The sequence below is a fragment of the Mirounga angustirostris genome, unplaced genomic scaffold, assembly GCF_029215605.1.
Source record: "Mirounga angustirostris isolate CCGP_5_RB_7025 unplaced genomic scaffold, mMirAng1.0.hap1 SCAF_14, whole genome shotgun sequence".
Lineage (NCBI taxonomy): Eukaryota > Metazoa > Chordata > Mammalia > Carnivora > Phocidae > Mirounga > Mirounga angustirostris.
Window position 1 is genome coordinate 19938584 of NW_026991722.1, and position 18041 is coordinate 19956624.

Here is an 18041-nt window from a genome sequence, read left to right on the forward strand (position 1 = left end):
TAAAAAAAACAAAAAACAAAAAACAAAAACAGATCCCAGAGTCACATTATTACTTTCTCCCTCACTGGGAACTAAGGCTGTGTCCTGTATCCTTGAGGTTTACATAAGGGGTATGATTTTTCCTCGTTCCATGATACCACTTTTATCAATAACCATAATCTTATATGGGTTATACTGCCAGATGTTTTTAGGCACAGGGCTGAGGTGTGAGACACTGTTTATCTTGTTGCATAGTTACACCTTAGTTTATACAGAATGCAAAATTCTCGAGGGATGAATCACCTCCGTGGTACTAAGACTGTCCCTAGTTTTCCTCACTTCCCTCAGAGAGCAGCCGTCTTAGGGGGGCAGAGGGGAGAAGCCTACCATCATGTGAGGCTGACATATCATGTGTGAGGACATATGGGAGCCACATTTTCTCATATTACTTCTTCAAAAGTGAATTAAATTGGTCTATGAAACATACATCTTTGTGACAACAAAACTGACATATGGACAGAAATTCTTGTGAGGAATGACTTCAGAAGAACTAGCCGTGTTGAAGAATGTGTGTAAATGGAATTCACAGTCAAAAGAGCTAACGGAGAGGGCCCAGCACCTCTCCTGGCGTTTACACTCACTGAAAGCGAGAACACTTTGGACGCATTTCAAAAACTAAAGTGTTTACAAGCATAAACATTCTAAGACATGTGATGCAGAATTTGGAGGTATGTGCCTTCTAAACATCTTCTCTGACAATCTACTGCCAATTTTTTTTAATCTGATATTGAAAAGCTTCACTAGCTTGTGGTCTTTAGCCCTTTGAAACCTTGGATCTCAAAGAAACATCTTTTTCTCCAGCTCTAAGCAAACAACACTCCTGTCTTCTGAGCTTCTCTTGCCTTGGACATCGTACCAGAGAAGATGCTAGAAAACCAAGCATGGTCTCTGCCCCTGGTATGCTGACAATTTTGTTGGGGTAAGAAGGCCACAGGTGAATCGAAGAACCACAGTTACAGACAAAAACCAAAGATTTGCCTTCTTACAAGGTGGTATTTAATTAATCGAGTAGCTTAAGGGATGGTGGGATAGGCGTAGGAGTTCACAGAAAGAGGGAGTTTGTCTCAGACGGGCATTTAGAAAGGCTCCACAGAGGAGGTGGTCCATGAGCCAGGCCTGGTGAAAGGAGAGGATCAGGGAGGGTGGGGAGGGAGGGAAACATTCTAGCCAGAGAGCAATGGTGTGACCCAAATCTTAGAAAACTAAGCCAGTCAAGAGGCACAGGACATACAGTCTGTGCAAAAGAATGGAAAAACTTGGGAACGGTCTTACCACCCCTTCTTCAATTCCCTCTCCAGGTTGCACTTGTAATCATGTTAATTTCCCACTTTAATTTAATTAAATTCTAGAGAAGGTTGTTTTTTTTTTTTCTATTAGAAAGTACAAAGACAACATATAACAAGGATCTCCAGAGACTGCTAAAGATCTGATTTTTGAAATCTGTACCAAATCCACAATGCTAGTTATCATTAATTAACTATAAATAATTTATTTTCATTTCTTGACATAAATGTCTATTTTAGAACCAGGAGAAGAGTTGTACAACATTTGCTTTTCAAGTCCACGTACAGCATTCACTTTAAAAGAAGTTTTTCTTGGCTGTTTGTGGCTAGAAACAAAGTAATTTACTATTACCTCTCTTGGCCGGCAGTGTCCCAAAGCTGAAGATGCACTTTAAAGGCTTTCCCTGATGATCCATTTGGTCCCTGGGTATTATAAACCTAAAAGATACAATTTTCATCAGTTGATATTACTTTGGATTTTGTAAACATTCAAATTCTCTGGGTTCACTCAGCATGTTTTTTCTCAATTACTATAATCAAAGTTCATAGTGCAGAATAAATATTTGCTCTGTTTTTTCCAGAAGTATCACATATACTCTCACTTTTAAATGTCAAGTACAAGTATGATTTTCAACACAATTTAGGCATACTGCAAACTTAAATTAGACACCTTCTGTCATTTCCTCACGGAGGCAGCAAACATTAGATTTAGGACCCAAGTTCTAGGTTCGAATATCAACCCTTCATTTCACTTCTTTGAATCTTATTTTCAAATAGCAAACTGAGACCCACAATCTCTTCCTACTTTACAGAGTTACTGCAAAAATAAATGACATAACAGATGTGAACGTACTTTTAAAATGCTAAAATGCTTTACTAATACCAGAATATCTTTTGCTATGACTTGGACTTCCAAAGTGACCTACCCATAAAATATACACAGAATTTCTCAATAAGTTTACACAAGATATTTCAAGTCTTCCTTTATTCGCCGTTTTTTCCAAGGGCTCTTTTTCTTAATGTTTAAATTTTCAAAATTATGGCCTTTTGGCTTCTTATTTAAGCAAAGCCTAACAACTTTAATACTTCATCGGCTCCCCTAAGTATGGTTTAGTAGAGATGTTTAAAGTGTGGTTTAGCTTAAGCACGGTTTAGTAAAAAATGTTTAAAGGGAAAACTTTGCAAGGACTTATCTTCCTAGGTCAGTGGAGGCATTTGGGAGGGGTGAAGTCACAAGAAAACCCTGGAGGGGTTGGAAGCCAGGTTGCTAAGACCACACTAAAATGTACTGACCTTCAGATAAGGTACAGGATGTATACGGAACCATGATTTAACTTCTCAACCACGATTTCCTTTTCTCCCCCCACCAAGTCTCGAGCAAAGAGTAGATTTGTGACATCAGCTGGAAGCGTCAGCCATGTTGGCAATCAAGAATACCTTGGGCGGCAGGAAATCTGGCTGAGTTAAGTGTCTATGCTACACGTCTCACATGTCATAATATCCTTATTCCTGTCATTAGAGTCTAGCATAGGAGAAGAAAGCAGTTGTAATTCTCACTTAAACTCCCTTATCTTGGAAAATAGCATGGACTGGTCTCACATTCTGTTCATAATAAGCTAGTGATTGATAGCTGAGTCTACACATAAATAAAAATGCAGCGAGGACTTACAAAACTCACGTTCCAGCTATTTGCCAATCATTCTCTTAACTTCTCTCTGAAGAGTTGAGAAATGAACACTAGTTCTTATTGAGAAACTTAACTCAGACCAAGAGTTAAGGGCTTTGCAACCCGGATCATTCAAGTTTTGAAAGATTCCTAGAGAATTCATAGAAAACACACTATATAAACCCGTGAATTATTTCTTTGTCCTAAACGCTTTTGGAGACAGGTGATAGTGCCACTCCAGATTTTTCTGAGCAAAATGTTATTTATAATTGAGAACATTAAGAATATTCTAAATTGAATCAAAGTGACAGGTTATGAATTTCCTGTGATAAAAGGCAGACACCTTGCAATGCAATAAACATAGCTTCTTAATTCTATTTTATATGGAGGGGGGTAGAAATAAGCAACAAGGTTAACATAACAGAATGGTTAAAAACTCACCACACGTTTTTCCCGAAAGTCTATTCCTACTGTTGTGATAAACTTGGGATTGAATTTATTGTCTGTGTATCGATAAAGAAATGTCGTCTTCCCCACCCCCGAATCTCCAAGGGCCAGGAGTTTGATCAGATAATCATAGTCCCCATCGGTCATAGTGATAGTCTTGGTGGGCCTGTGTAGGAGAGGAAAAACAGTAGGTTATAATAAAAATCAGTTTCCCTCTGCCTTCCTTCAAAACACAACATAAACGTACATTTCAAGGTTAAAATAGTTGAATACTTCTATTCTGTCAATTCTGAATTAACTTATTCAGAGCAGCTCCAGGAGTAAGGGCACCTCTATTATTTCACTCAGTACAAATCTTTTTACATCACATCAGTTAATATGGAACAAAAAGCTATCTGGTTCCCACAATAGCCATTGCCACAGTGGTAGTAGAACTTAGCCACAGGTTTTAGTTTTAAAGCCAATGCCCTTTGCGGCCAGGAGGATGGTGCCAGGAAGAGAAGGAGGTCACAGGAAACAGAAAAGCCTGCCCAAGTTGATGCAGGTAGACTAGGGAGAGACTGAGATTACATATGGGTAGTGGAAGAGAAAAGCCTAAGGAAACATTTTGCATCTAATCATGCATAATGAGCCTCCTATTATGTGCATGCAAAATATTCCTTTTTAATTTAAAAAATTTAACAACTGAGATGACAACCTTTAAAAACATTGATTTGAAATCATTTCAAAAGCAGTGTCTAAAAATCTTCTGTTTTGAAATACCAAAGCCTCTGTTCTCCAATGGCAAATCTGCTGTATTTGGCAAACCTGCTGAATATTTTCCAGACCTTGAAAAAGGAGAAAAGCTAGTAAGAGGCATGACTATGGTAATTTTGCTAGTATTTCTCCTGCTTGAAAGAATGCCATTTGTCATTTTTCCCATTGTCCTGACCTCCTTTGCCTCAGTCTTAATTTCTTCTGTTGTTACAATGACTACGGATGAGGTCATGGGCTAATGCCAAGAACACCTGCACTGGGGATACCTTTGAATTATACTATCACCTACTGAATACATAATGAGGTTTCCACTCCAGAGGTCAGCGAAATGATTTGCCATTTGATAAAACTTTCTGATTCATGAGTTGTAGAAACAGGTTTATGATAGCCCCACATAGAGGAAGGCCTATAAAGAAGTTCCTAGAGAAGTATCTTTCCTATTATATGAACGGGCAGAATATATTTTCCCACCTTTACAGATCCAGAAAACATCGTACTCTTCAGTTCTGGGACGATTAAAATTAAATTTCAACAAGTCATCCCATAGACATATCTAAAAATTGCTAGATAATTCTAATCATTTTCTATCTGTACGAAAATGATGCACATGTTCATCACTTCAAATAAAACTTTATTTTATACGTAGTCACTTTAGTTAGTTATCAAAACTAAAAGGTTTCGTGTCTTTGGATAAATAATGATGAAGATGATAATTAGGTACTTAGCAAATCAGTATCATTACATCATTTGGAAGATTGGCAAATTTTTTACATTAGAATTTTCTAAAATTTGAACCATCCTCCTGCTAAATCCTGTTAAATATATTATGGGTGTATGTTTCTTTAATTAATGAAGTGTTTTGTGTTAAAGCGTTCTGAGAGCTGCCAATATGCACTTCTATGCTAAAGCTCTCCTCCTTATAATATGCTTTCTTCACTGAGTAGGACTCTCACGGTGAATGTTTTCTGACAATGAATGTTCTCTCTTTTATTGTTGTTGCTTTTGTTTAGTATCTATACAAAGTATAATCATTGCTCAGGAAGAAGTGCTTAGCTTCCATCAACAACCAGCCTTCCTCAATAAAAGGATGCAGGTATCTCAAGTATTGACCTGAAATTCTTCTTGGAAAATGTCTTCATTGACTGACTACCTAGCAGTGACTAGTTCTGAGTTCAGATGGTTCTAAATATCTTACCAGGACTTTATAGTTGAAGATGCTGCTGTTCCTAGTCTTTGAACCAAATGGATTGCTAGAGAAGACTGCTGTCAAAATAGTATCATTTCCCCCCATTTGGGTCTATCTGGGCCACCATTACTTGACTTTCTTCTCTCTTTGTCTCCCAAACTTGCTCCTGGGCAACTCCTCTGAAAGGTGATAAAGTCTGTCATTTCACTAGCAGAATTGGATGAAACTGCTAATTCTCTTGGGAAAGAAGGATTATATTTATTCTGAGATATAAGTGACCAAAGCTAAATTCTTCCTGTTGGCAGGGAGGAAATTAAAGTTACTGGCTGCCTAAATACAAGACAAAGTTGGAGGATACTGTGGTCCCCTGGCCTGGAAAAATGAAAATAATAGAGTCAAGAAGATATATCAGCATACTTTCAATTTTTGCTTAAAGTTAACTATGTTTTTTGCAGTATTTTTTTGTGACAGAGTTAAGAAAAGCTAAATCTTGAGCAAATCTAGTTAAATATCTTCAATATATAATATCAGGTCCAAAAAATGAAAATTTTAAAAATGTAATTTATAATCTAGTATCTGATAAGGCATGCTTACACTTAAAGATGCAAAAAGAAAAAATACAACATAGTTTCACAAGATGGGGAACATGATTAATTGACAGATGAGTCAAATAGTTGTGCTTTTAGTTCAAACAAAACAGTAACCTTCATGGGCTGCAGTGGTCTGAGAAGATTTTGTAGAGGAAGATGAACTTGTATTTAATCTTATAACAAAGGGAGGAATTACCTATGTGGAAAGAAGATACAGGAGCACTGCATGGGATATGACTTCCCACTTGTAGAATGAGATGATCACTACTTGCCAGCTACATGACCTACCAGGTATTCCTGATCTGCAATTTGTTTTCTGTTGTTGGTACATAAACTTGCCAGGGGCAATACTGACTTGCCTCCCAGTCAGGCTCTAATCCAGAGTGAACAATTGGCTAACCATGGATTGATTTCACTGTGGCTCACACTGGCTCTTTTCTGTAAGTGAATGGTTGTGGATACTTTGTGGCATTGAACAAAAAGCCCACCTGAAATGAATGCAAAGCTTGGCACCATAGAAAACCTTTATTTAGTGTCTCCAGTAGACTCTTTAAAGAAATTGACAAAGTAAACTCAACATGAGATCATTTGCCTTTTAAGTTTCTTTTGAAAATGCATTTTCTCATTTTTATATCACTACACATGTATAGTTACTTAGTTTGGTTCCGCTTTTATTACCATGCGATTTTCTGAGTCCTAAAATCATATGACCTCAATATTCTATCCTTGGCCCGGCAAATATGACAGCGCAAAGAAAAATAAAAACCTTGGCAAAGTTCCCTTTTCCAAGAACTGAGCTAAAAAAAAGATCTGGGAAGGATCAAAAAGCTGACAAGTTTAGCAGTATTTATTCCTACACAATGATTGATGGTCTTGTCAGCTCTTCCTTTATGGATCTAAAAGTAAAGAAAAAGCCAGAAGATTGCTGTACTTCAGGAAACATGTCTGACTTTCTCCCTTTATCACTGTGTCACAAGCTAAACTACAAGAGCCAGGAGGTCTTTTAGATATAGAAACCGAGAGATCAGCCTCCGAGCCCCTCATGGGAAGGTAAGGGGCTGGGAAGAGTAGGAAAAAGAATCCAAAACACTTGTGAGGCTCTACTTAATGAAGAGTCTCAAAGGTAGAAGGAAATCTAAATAACCCTGTGGTCTAATCCTCAGTTTACAGATGAGAAGTCATGAGCACAGAAGTTATGTGATTTGTGGGTTGAGAGTTTCTAACAACAACAAAAAAACCCCAAGACTATGGTTTGTTATAATTTGAAATGAAAAGTGGATTAGATAGGTAGAAAGTAGAAATATTTTCATTCTATAGGGGAAGGGAATTTTCTCTGGTTATTGACAGGGACGTGATTTTCATAGTTAGACTATATCAAATGAGGCTGCCCACAGTTTCTTTCTCTCTTTTTCCCCACTGCTATGCCTCATTCTTGTTCAACATAAATCCCATTTGCTCAGAATTTAATCTCCTTTGTCCACTGCTGGATCCAGAGTCCAATACAGTGGTTGGCATGTATTAGGGGATCAGTACACATGTGTTGAGCATTGGAGCCATGCAAATGTCACAATTAATGAAATTAATCTTTGACCAGTTGGTGGAAGTGGAGTCCCTCCAAGTTCAGGACTTACATTCTCCTTCCTTCCTCAATTGTGAAGGGACTATTTAGATTAAATGATCACTGTGGGACCTTCCGGGTCTGGCTTCCTGAGCTCATTTTTCTATTTCTATAAAAACCTTCTCAAAATAGAATACTTGTATCTTCAGAGAAGCAGTTTCAAATAACCTAGGAAAAGAGAAAGCACAGAGGGACTGTAATTTTTGGACATGAGATCTGTATTGGCAGAGAGCATATAAACTTGTCAGTTGAATAGGTCAGGGCTCAGAACTGGGCTTCTCCATGAAAGCACCCATTCGCCCATCTAACACATACTCACTGGCACCCCATAATTTGCATGATATTCTGTATGACTCTGAGGATATACTCTGTTTTCTCTAGAGGGAAGCTTAACAAACAAACACTACAGATATGTATGGATGACTACCATACAGGTGGACTTACCCATGCAAATTTAAGACGTTCTTTGCTAGTTCTCCAGCTAATAATCTTAAAAATGCCATGACAAGCTTTATGACCCTGTGACTTGAACTTATTAAATTAATAAAAACCAAGTTAATATTCTTTTTTAAAAATATTTTATTTATGGGATGCCTGGGGGGCTCAGTCGGTTGGGCATCTGCCTTCAGCTCGGGTCATGATCCTAGGGTGCCGGGATCGAGCCCGCATCGGGCTCCTTGCTCAGCGGGGAACCTGCTTCTCCCTCTGCCTGCCGCTCCCCCTGCTTGTGCTCTCTCTCTCTCTCTCCCTCTTTCTCTCTCTCTCTCAAATAAATAAATAAAATCTTTAAACAAAAAAATCTTTTTAAAAAAATAATTTATTTATTTATTTATTTGAGAGAGAGAAAGAGGAGAGAGATGGAGAGAAAGAGCATGAGCGGGGAGAGGGGCAAAGAGACAAGCAGACTCCCTGCTGAGCACAGAGCCCAACACAGGGCTCGATCCCAGGACCTTGAGATCATGATCTGAGCTGAAGTCAGACGCTTAACTGACTGAGCCACCCAAGGGCCCCAAAACAAACTTAATATTCTTAAGGCACTTTGGAAAGCTTAAAATAATAGACAAAGTATCAGTGATATTACTTTGTAGGTACTTTACATAAAATAAAGCTGTCAAGCATAAAACGGACAGATGCTTAATATTTCCTCATTAATCTTTATTCGACTGGTTTGTATTGGGCTCCAGTAGGTATATCTTGAGATCTGGAATTCCCACAGCAAAATGTCATTGAGTGATAGCCTGAGGGTGGTTTTCATTGACTGACCTTAAAATTCTGTTTCCCATAACCACATTCATGTCCTAGAGGTTAGAATTAAATTATGGCTGGAACTGGGGTGCGTTGATGGTACAGTTGGTTAAGTGTCCAACTCCTGATTTTGGCTCTGGTCATGATCTCAGAGTCATGAGATTGGGCCCTGCATCGGGCTCCACGCTCAGCTGGGAGTCTGCTTGAGATTCTCTCTCCCTCTCATTCTGCCCCTCCCCCCAGTCTCTCTCTAAAATAAGTAAATCTTTTAAAAAAATTAATTATGGCTGGTGCTCAAGGGACCTATAGTCGGTGCTTCAGTAGAACAGAAGACATCTTCTGAAAGGAGAGAAGTGGGTGGGGGGGTAATTAAAAAAAAAAAAACAAAAAACTTTGTATCCAGTAGCATTTTGTTCTGTTAGGAAGATTTTAATTTTCATTTTGATTCTTCTTAAAGGCTATTTATAATTAATGGATGTGAGCCTATATAGAAAATTCAAACCCAATTATAAATATTAATCAATATCAACTTAAACAACCTTTACTTAAGCTGACAATGGTCGATGTGTCTCTTGCAGCAATCAAATCTATTTTAAAAGATAAAAATATCCATTTTGTTTCATTCTATGATCAAGGGATCTAATGTAACAGAGATAAACCAAAAAGTTATTGAACTCTGAAGTTCAGCTTACTTGCCCTGAAAATAAGGGGTAAAAACTCTAACACAGGTCATCTTTAAATTGATTTATCTCCATTGATATATTATTCCCATATATTTTTTAAGTTATTCTCACATATTAAACTCACTTCTAAGCCAATGAATAATTCTGTCTAAATATTTTTTTCTCAAAAGTAACATTTTTTCCATGGGCTTAATTTTGTGGCAACTTTTGAAACTACGTGAGGGTTTTTCCTTTTTTTCTTTACTTTTTATTACAAGAAACTTCAAACATATACACAATTTGAGGGAATAGTAGTATACTCCCATATATCAATCAACCAGCTTCTAAATGATCAATAGTCCCAGGTCTATACCCAAAAGAAATGCAAACATATATCCACACAAAAACTTGTACACAAATGCTCATAACAGTCCCCAGAAGGAAACAATGCAAATGTCCATTAATGGATGAATGGATAAACAAAATGTGGCATGGCCACGCATCGGAATATTATTCAGCCATAAAAAGGAAATAGTAGGGACACATGCTACAACGTGGATGAACCTTGACAACATGCTAAGTGGAAAAAGCCAGATGTAAAAGGCCACAGATTTTATGACATTATGGCATTACACATGTAATATCCAGAATAGGCAAACTCGTGGAGACGGGATATAAGTTAGCACTTGTCAGGGGATGCAGAAAGGAGGAACTGCGGAGTGACTGCTAATGGGGAAGAGGCTTTTTGGGAGGGATGATGAAAATATTCTTGATTTAGATAATAATGGGGGCATATTTTTTTGTGAATGTACTATAAACCACTGAATTGTATACTTTCAAAGGGTAGATTTTATGGTATATGAATTATACTCGTGGAGTTATTTTAAAAGCCCAAGGAAGTAAGAATAACATATTTTATTTAAAAAAAATTTTTTTTAGCTGAGCTCCACTAGCTGGGTGTTAATTAATACTTGTTTACAATGAAGTCAATTAGTCAATTACATAGTTACAAATTAATACTTGTTTATAATGAAGTCAATTAGTAGTATGAATCATGTGTATTCACATACTACTAAAGGACCTGTAGAATATATTCGATTAGCCTTATTCGCACATTTACAGTAATTTTTTTTTTATAAAAATATTTCATATGGAGCAACTGGGTGGCTCAGTCAGTTAAGCGTCTGACTCTTGATTTTGGCTCAGGTCATGATCTCAGGGTCTGAGATTGAGCCCCACTTCAGCCTCCGTTCTCAGCGCATGGAGTCTGCTTGAGATTCTCTCTCTCTCTCCCTCTCCTTCTGGTGCACAACCCCCCCCCCCAAATAAATAATCTTTAAAAAAAATTCCTTATTTGACAGGGTCCTGATAGCCAATCTACTGAGCAAATGTGCTCACAAATCAGGAGTAATTGAAAATCACTAAACAGCAGGAGAGATTGGTCATCAGGAGCCTATGAAACAGCATGGAACAGAACTTGGGTGTACACATCATCCAGTGGGTCCCAACGCTGGCTGATCATCAGTATTCCCTGGGGAGTTTACAAGTACAAACTCTAAGACCTCTCCAGAAGGGCTGAATCAGAATCTCTGCAGGCAGGTCCTGGAACTTAGAGTTTACATATTTCACTGAAGTATGACAGTAGAGTGGCCAGATTCGGGAACTGTTTTTCTCCTTTTTTTACCTGGAGGCACGTCTACAGGAAACCCTTCAGAAGGTTGAGACTCTTAACCCCCTTCAGCAACTCGTTCTAGAGTAGAAAAAACTCAATGGTCAAGAAAAGAGTCAGTTTATCTGATTTGATCTTGTTAGAGTTGAGAGCAATTTCCTCTTGCTGATTGCCATCAGTCAAGCTTGGCACATAGCTACTGGATTCCTTCTTCTGCTGATATGTGCTATTACAATGCCCTGAACGTGTTTTCCCAGCTACGTATCATTTTGTTCCCGCACATATTCTAAACTTTGTTTCCCTGAAAATTAGGAGTAATCCTCAAAACATTATTTACTCACTCAAAACACATATACAACATGCACTGAAGACATCGCATAAATGTTTGAATTCAGTAAATAAGTGTTAAGAATTTTTTGAAAGATTTAGTATTTGACTTGGAAAGGTTTTATGCTTGTCTTCATAAGTGAGCCACATGATTTACTTTTCATTAGACAGCCTACTTTAAAAAAATAAATGCTTTTGTAGGTCCTTTCACCCAGGACTTTAACAAGGGAGCAAGAAAAATAAATGTAAATTCCTTGCAATTCAGCAAAACCTTATATGGAAAACCTGTATCTTTTCCAGAATTGAAACAACCTTTGAGGCAATACAACACATTACGAAGCATACACAGAGGTTGACACCTTTCCTGAAGCCAGTCAGCAAGACCAGAAAATGGGTTTTCCTAACTTAGTGGTTCTCAAACTCGGCTGTTTTTTTAAAACCCCCTGATGCACAGACCACACCCCAAATCACATAAATCTGGCTCCTGGTGGTGAGACAAAAGCATTAATACTACAACCTCCAGTCACATTTGAGAATGCCACACTGCCCTTTAAAGATTTTATGAGAGAGAGAGAGAGAAAGTGTGTGCACATGGGAGTGCATGAGTAGGGGATGAGGGAAAGAGAGGGAGGGGCAGAGGGAGAAAGAAAATCTTAAGCAGACTCCCTGCTGAGTACAAGCCCAAATGACTCCATCTCCCAACTCTGAGATCACAACCTGAGCGGAAACCAAGAGTGAGACACTTAATCGACTGAGCCACCCAGATGCCCCAAGAACCACCCCGCTACCTTTTAGCACAGAGACTTCTCACTGCCAGGGAATAACTTCTAATTTCAACAGTGCAAGCCACTCCTAGTTTCATACTACAGCTAACAGGACAGCAGAGAGGACCACATTCAGGAAGACATATCATTTCCTAAGACAGTGGCTCGTTGGGAAGACGGTTCATTTCCCACCACAGGTGCCTGCCTCGTGGGCGCACCGGCACCAGCCAGAGGAGCTGCTTTCCCTCATCGTGACAAGGGCATGCGTCCGCTATGATGGCAGTCAGTCTAGGTCTTTTTTCTGGAGAGTTGTGTGACGTTGAGTGTATATATGTAAATTGAAGCTTCAACTCTTAATGTCTCCACGTAGAAGAACGATAGGAGTTTAAGCTAAAGAGATGAGCATTTAATAAGAGGTTTTCTGACATTGGCCTAATAATCCTGCAAAATTGTGATCATTTTCCAGTCAGCTGCTGCTTTGAGGAAGTCTTGCCAAACTTCTACTGCTCTGCTTTTTATCTGAGAAAGGGCATACTAATCAAAATATCTGCCCATAAATTCTGCATCTCTCACATGTGAGGAAACCAAGTTAGAGAGCATCTATGGGTTCACATGTCAATGAAAGAAAAAAAGATGAGTTCCATATTATTACAATTTTCTCACTGAAACCTAATTCTAGGTAACTCATAGAGCCGTATAATTCCAAAAATAAAAAAAATAAAAAATCCATGACCTCTTTAGGAAAAGAATGTTGGCTGGTTGTTGTCTTAGCTGATATTTAATAGGAAGCATTTTATGAGTTTAATAAATGCTGAAAAAGAGAGATTATATCTGCAAAGAATGGAATTAGTCCAAAGAAAGTGCTTATTTATCTCAAGGGTTCTTTCTATATTATGTAGATGCTTATGTTAATTGAAATTTCTAGATTAAAATCTTATTTCTGCGATATGTATAAGGCTGAGTGGAGAATACAGAATGCTATTATAAGTGGTTCTTAACCCTTATGTGATTGGAGAGAAAACAAATAAATGTTAAGTTTCTTCATCTGATAAGTTATTTGAGATGAGCTCTGTACGAGAAAATCTATGGCTCTGAATCTAAAAGATATTCAGAGGAGAGTGTAAAACTCATAAAGCCCCAAAAGCAAATAATCCAGTTAAAAAATGGGTAGAAGACATGAATAAACATTTTTCCAAAGAAGACATCCAGATGGCTAACAGACACATGAAAAGATGCTTAACATCACTCATCATCAGGGAAACACAAATCAAAACTACAATGAGATATCACCTCATACCTGTCAGAATGGCTAAAATCCACAACACAGAAAACAGCAGGTGTTGGTGAGGATGTGGAGAAAGGGGAACCCTCTTGCACTGTTGGTGGGAATGCAAACTGGTGCAGCCACTCAGGAAAACAATATGCAGTTTCCTCAAAAACTTAAAAATAAAACTACCCTATGATCCAGTAATTGCACTACTAGGTATTTACCTAAAGGATACAAAAATACTGATTCAAAGGGACACAAGCACCTCCATGTTTATAGCAGCATTATCAACAATAGCCAAATTATAGAAAGAGCCCAAATGTCCATCAACTGATGAAGGGATGAAGATGTGGTATTCATAAAGATTTTATATATATATAATGGAATATTACTCAGCCATAAAAAAGAATGAAGTCTTGACATTTGCAACAATGTGGATGGCGCTAGAGAGTATTATGCTAAGCGAAATAAGTGAGTCAAAGATAAATACTGTATGATTTCACTCATACGTGGAATTTAACAAACAAAACAAGTGAACATAGGGGGGAAAAGAGAGGCAAGTCAAGAAACAGACTCTTAACTCTAGAACAAACTGATGATTACTGGAGGGGAGGTAGACAGGGGGACGGATGAAATAGGTAATGGGGATTAAGGAGGGCACTTGTCGGGATGAGCACTGGGTGTTGTAGGTAAGTGATGAATCACTGAATTCTACACCTGAAACTAATATTACACTGTCCATTAACTAACCAGAATTTAAATAAAAATTTGGAGGGGGAAAAAAAAAAAGAAAAACTCATAAAGTGAATCAGGAGTAGGGACAAAAATAATCAGGAGGGCTTTATAGAGGAGGTGACATGAGAGCTGGAGTTTGATGTGGGAAGAGCAAAGGACTGGTGGTGAGCAGAGCACTCACGTCTTGGAGGCAGCATATATACCCCGTGCCATCGGCTACAGCAAATATGGCTTAGGTGAAAGCAGAAGCAGCATTCTGAGGGGCCTTGGTTGGTGAAGTTGGATCTGCAGGGCTGTGGTGTGATGTAAGAGGCAGCTGTTGGAGTCCACAGCCCTGGGTTTAGCAGTTCAGTTTCAGCCCTTTAGCCAGCATCTGACCATGGGCAAATGACTTAACCCTAGATTCTAATGTCTTTACCTGCAGTTGTATGTAAAGTACCTGGCTCAATGCATTCAATCATCCTGGATTCACCTTTCACACTTAACTCGCCAAGAAATAGGGAACCATAAAAATTTTTTTTGATCAGTGACACAATGTAACAAAACCACAAAATAATGAATCAATTCCTACAGGTTACTTTGTAACTTAAAGTGAAGTCAGCAAATTTCTCAGAAAGAAGGTGGTGTAGAAATCCCAAGAAACTGCATAGCTGCATTTTAGAAAGCTCGTTTTCCTTCCACTTGACAAAGCACTAGATTATTTCAGCTACTTTATCCCCTGCTGGAGCTCTGATTAAAAGTACAGTATGTCCACAATGCCTAATTACAGCTTTAATAAGCCTATTGTTTACTTCTTGGCAGTAACCTAATCAACTGACCGTGTCTTAAACTCACCTACCATTTTCCAATATAAAACATTTATAATTTTGTCTTTGACAACATCTACCCCCAGCCGTTACTGGTGAGAAAAGAAAAATCCTCATTAGCACAAAGATATTTACAGCTATACACTCCCATCCCTGCTGTTTGGTGCATTTTCAAGTCTAATCAGAGCAGAGCAGAAGGCAGCTAGGTGCCTCGCTCAGTGCCCTAACTGGCCAGGGTAGTGCTCCATTCTATAATATTCATTAACTTTAGATTTGGTGAATGTTTTTTGGTTAATAACAATTTGGGGTGGAGAAAAATCATGAAATATTCAAAAATGTGAGTGGTTTACTAAAATTAAACTTCATAAAAAGGTTGCTACTCAGAATTTTGCATTATGCTTTTGTCCAATTTTTTTTTAACTGAGAAAGGGACCTTCCTGTGGGAACATCCTCTCTTGAATGTTCATATCCGTAGCGACTGTTCTCACTGATAAAGAATCATGACCTCAGCAAAGAAATGCCAAAGAGTTGGAGCTTTTCTAAACTAGGATTTGTTATAAGACAGTTCTTATGAAATTAGCTTTGCCTCTATTTGCCAGATGGGTTCTAAGATGAGAGGAAACTCTGTAGCATGCTGCAGGAACACAGATTGGGTCATGTTCTATCTCATCTCTGCAAAATCACCACCCTCAAGTCCCCTCCTGCCCAAGGAAAAACATGATCACATTTTCCATTAAAGATTTACATTTTACTTTCTGGTATTTTTTTTTAACAAAAGGAGAAATATCATAATTTACTACATTAAATCAAAACATTGAAAGGAAAAGGTTAACATTTTAGTAGGAAAAATAATCACAGTAAGTTATCTGTCACAAATAATATATTTGTTACATCTGACACTTTCCAGTTCATGGAAAGTCTGTGTCTCAAAGAAATTTTGGGGAATCAATCTATTTCTCCAGCATCAAAGAATGCTCTTTCTATGTCATTTTCACTGCTTTTTAATTTTTTTAATTTTTTAAAAGATTGTATTTATTTATTTGAGAGAGAGAGTGAAGGAGAGAGCACAAGCAGGGGGAACCGCAGAGGAAGAGGGAGAAGCAGGCTCTCTGCTGAGCAGGGAGCCCAGTGCGGGGCTTGATCCCAGGACCCTGAGATCATGACCTGAGCCGAAGACAGATGCTTAACTGACTGAGCCACCTAGGCGCCCCTCTGCTGCTTTTTTAAAAAGGAAAATCCAAATATCTTCCTTTACTGTCTCGTTTCCTAAAGTTCCAGTAATAAGCAAAGGGTTTCTTTTAGCAAGCTATATTATTATATCTAAAGTAAAGGTTTTCCTGCTGAAATCGGAGCCTATTTGTTTAGGTATTATTACAATAAGAGGAAAAAATATGAAAGCTAAATGCTTGTGTACTAAATTTCAGAAGTAAAACTTCTAGTTATATTTAATAGCAAAATAGAGAAGTTTCAGATTTGTTCTATCTATATATTTCTGTTGAATACATTAAGGTGAATATACCATTGTATGTGACTGTGAGGGGGTTTATATTTCAGAATAAAGCTGGCTCTGCTCTTCCCTGATAATGTGACTCAGCAGCTAATCTTCTTGTTCATATTTACACAACGACAAATGCAGACTCATGTCCCCCCCTCACCTCACCCCCCGTTGTCTTTCCCCTAATTAAGTTAAGGGTGGGACTATAATATTATTCACCTTAAAATCCTTCAACAGCATGTGAAAGAGTAGACTTTTCCTAGGATCTAAAACAGAAACTAGTTTTATAAACCCAGCTATAGGTGAGGTTTACTTACTGAATAATCACAAATATTAGCAAATGATATACTATATCTCGTGGCAGATAGGTTTACTTTGTCTTAAGCAAAACAAGTGAGTAGGACAAAATACGAGGAAGAAGTATGAGAATGCAAGCTGGAACATTTTTCTCCAGCCCAACATTGACTGGGTTCCATTAGCTCTTGACTATAAGGGATCAGCAGGGTCATAATGAGCATGTATGCACACGTGCACACAATTGTACACACACAGGCTCAGGCTCATCAAGCATGAAAAGATCATGAGGCCTGGGGCGCGTGGGTGGCTCAGTCGTTAAGCGTCTGCCTTCAGCTTAGGTCATGATCCCAGGGTCCTGGGATCGAGCCCCGCATCGGGCTCCCTGCTCAGCGGGAAGCCTGCTTCTCCCTCTGCCACTCCCCCCTGCTTGTGTTCCCTCTCTCGCTGTGTCTCTCTCTTCAAATAAATAAATAAAATCTCAAAAAAAAAAAAAGAAAAGATCATGAGGCCTGTGCACACCACTCCCTAAAAGCCAGTCCTCTGTTGAACCTGATCTTGTCAGAAGATAAGTCTGCTTTGAATGTTTATGGAGTAAGCCAGAAATATCTACAATTTACAATACAAATTATATAAAATATACAAATTTGAACTTTCTTCTAGGCCTATAATTCAAAGTAGGAGAATGAGATCATCTTTTTTGTTGTTGTTGAGAATTCGGTGCCATCTATCCAACAGGCAGAAGCTACTCTGCCTAGAAAGAGTGTGCTGGGTCCTTTTGAAAGGATTCCTAGGTCTCCTGGCCTGGAAGTAAGGTGATACCAATTTGCTGGATGAGCAGAAGAGGACAGAGCAGGGAGTTCTTTGTATAAGGGGCAGGTGGAACATTAAGGCATGCCCATCATCAGCCTGTTTAATCAACCCTGACATATTGCCCAGGTGGAGGCCTCAGGGCACTTCAAAGGAAAGATCAGAAAGTTGCCTGGGGACCTGACACTGTCAATGGCCAGTCCAATTCCTGCCTTTGATAAAAACTGGTATAGCAAACACATTTACAGAACCTCTGTATGTAGAACACTAACCCCAGGAGCGAGGAGGAAATGAAGGAGGAAAATGGAAATACATGTGAGACGATATAGAAACACTTAAAAAGCAACAAGAATGAGGCCTTCAGTAAGAAATTGAGGAAAGA

The 18041-nt window shown here is 38.5% G+C and overlaps 1 protein-coding gene across 2 annotated transcripts in view; it reads right to left on the reverse strand.

Annotated features, from left to right (window-relative positions):
- Window positions 1-18041, reverse strand: part of RAB27B (RAB27B, member RAS oncogene family) — a 116775-nt gene that overhangs the window by 11467 nt on the left and 87267 nt on the right. For both annotated transcript variants that reach the window (XM_064578890.1, XM_045886678.3), the window contains exons 2-3: window positions 3430-3601; window positions 1675-1760 (exon numbers count right to left, since the gene is read on the reverse strand). In XM_064578890.1, coding sequence (XP_064434960.1) covers window positions 1675-1760; window positions 3430-3582 — 239 coding nt within the window. In that variant the 5' untranslated portion in view covers window positions 3583-3601. The remainder of the gene's footprint in view (window positions 1-1674; window positions 1761-3429; window positions 3602-18041) is intronic.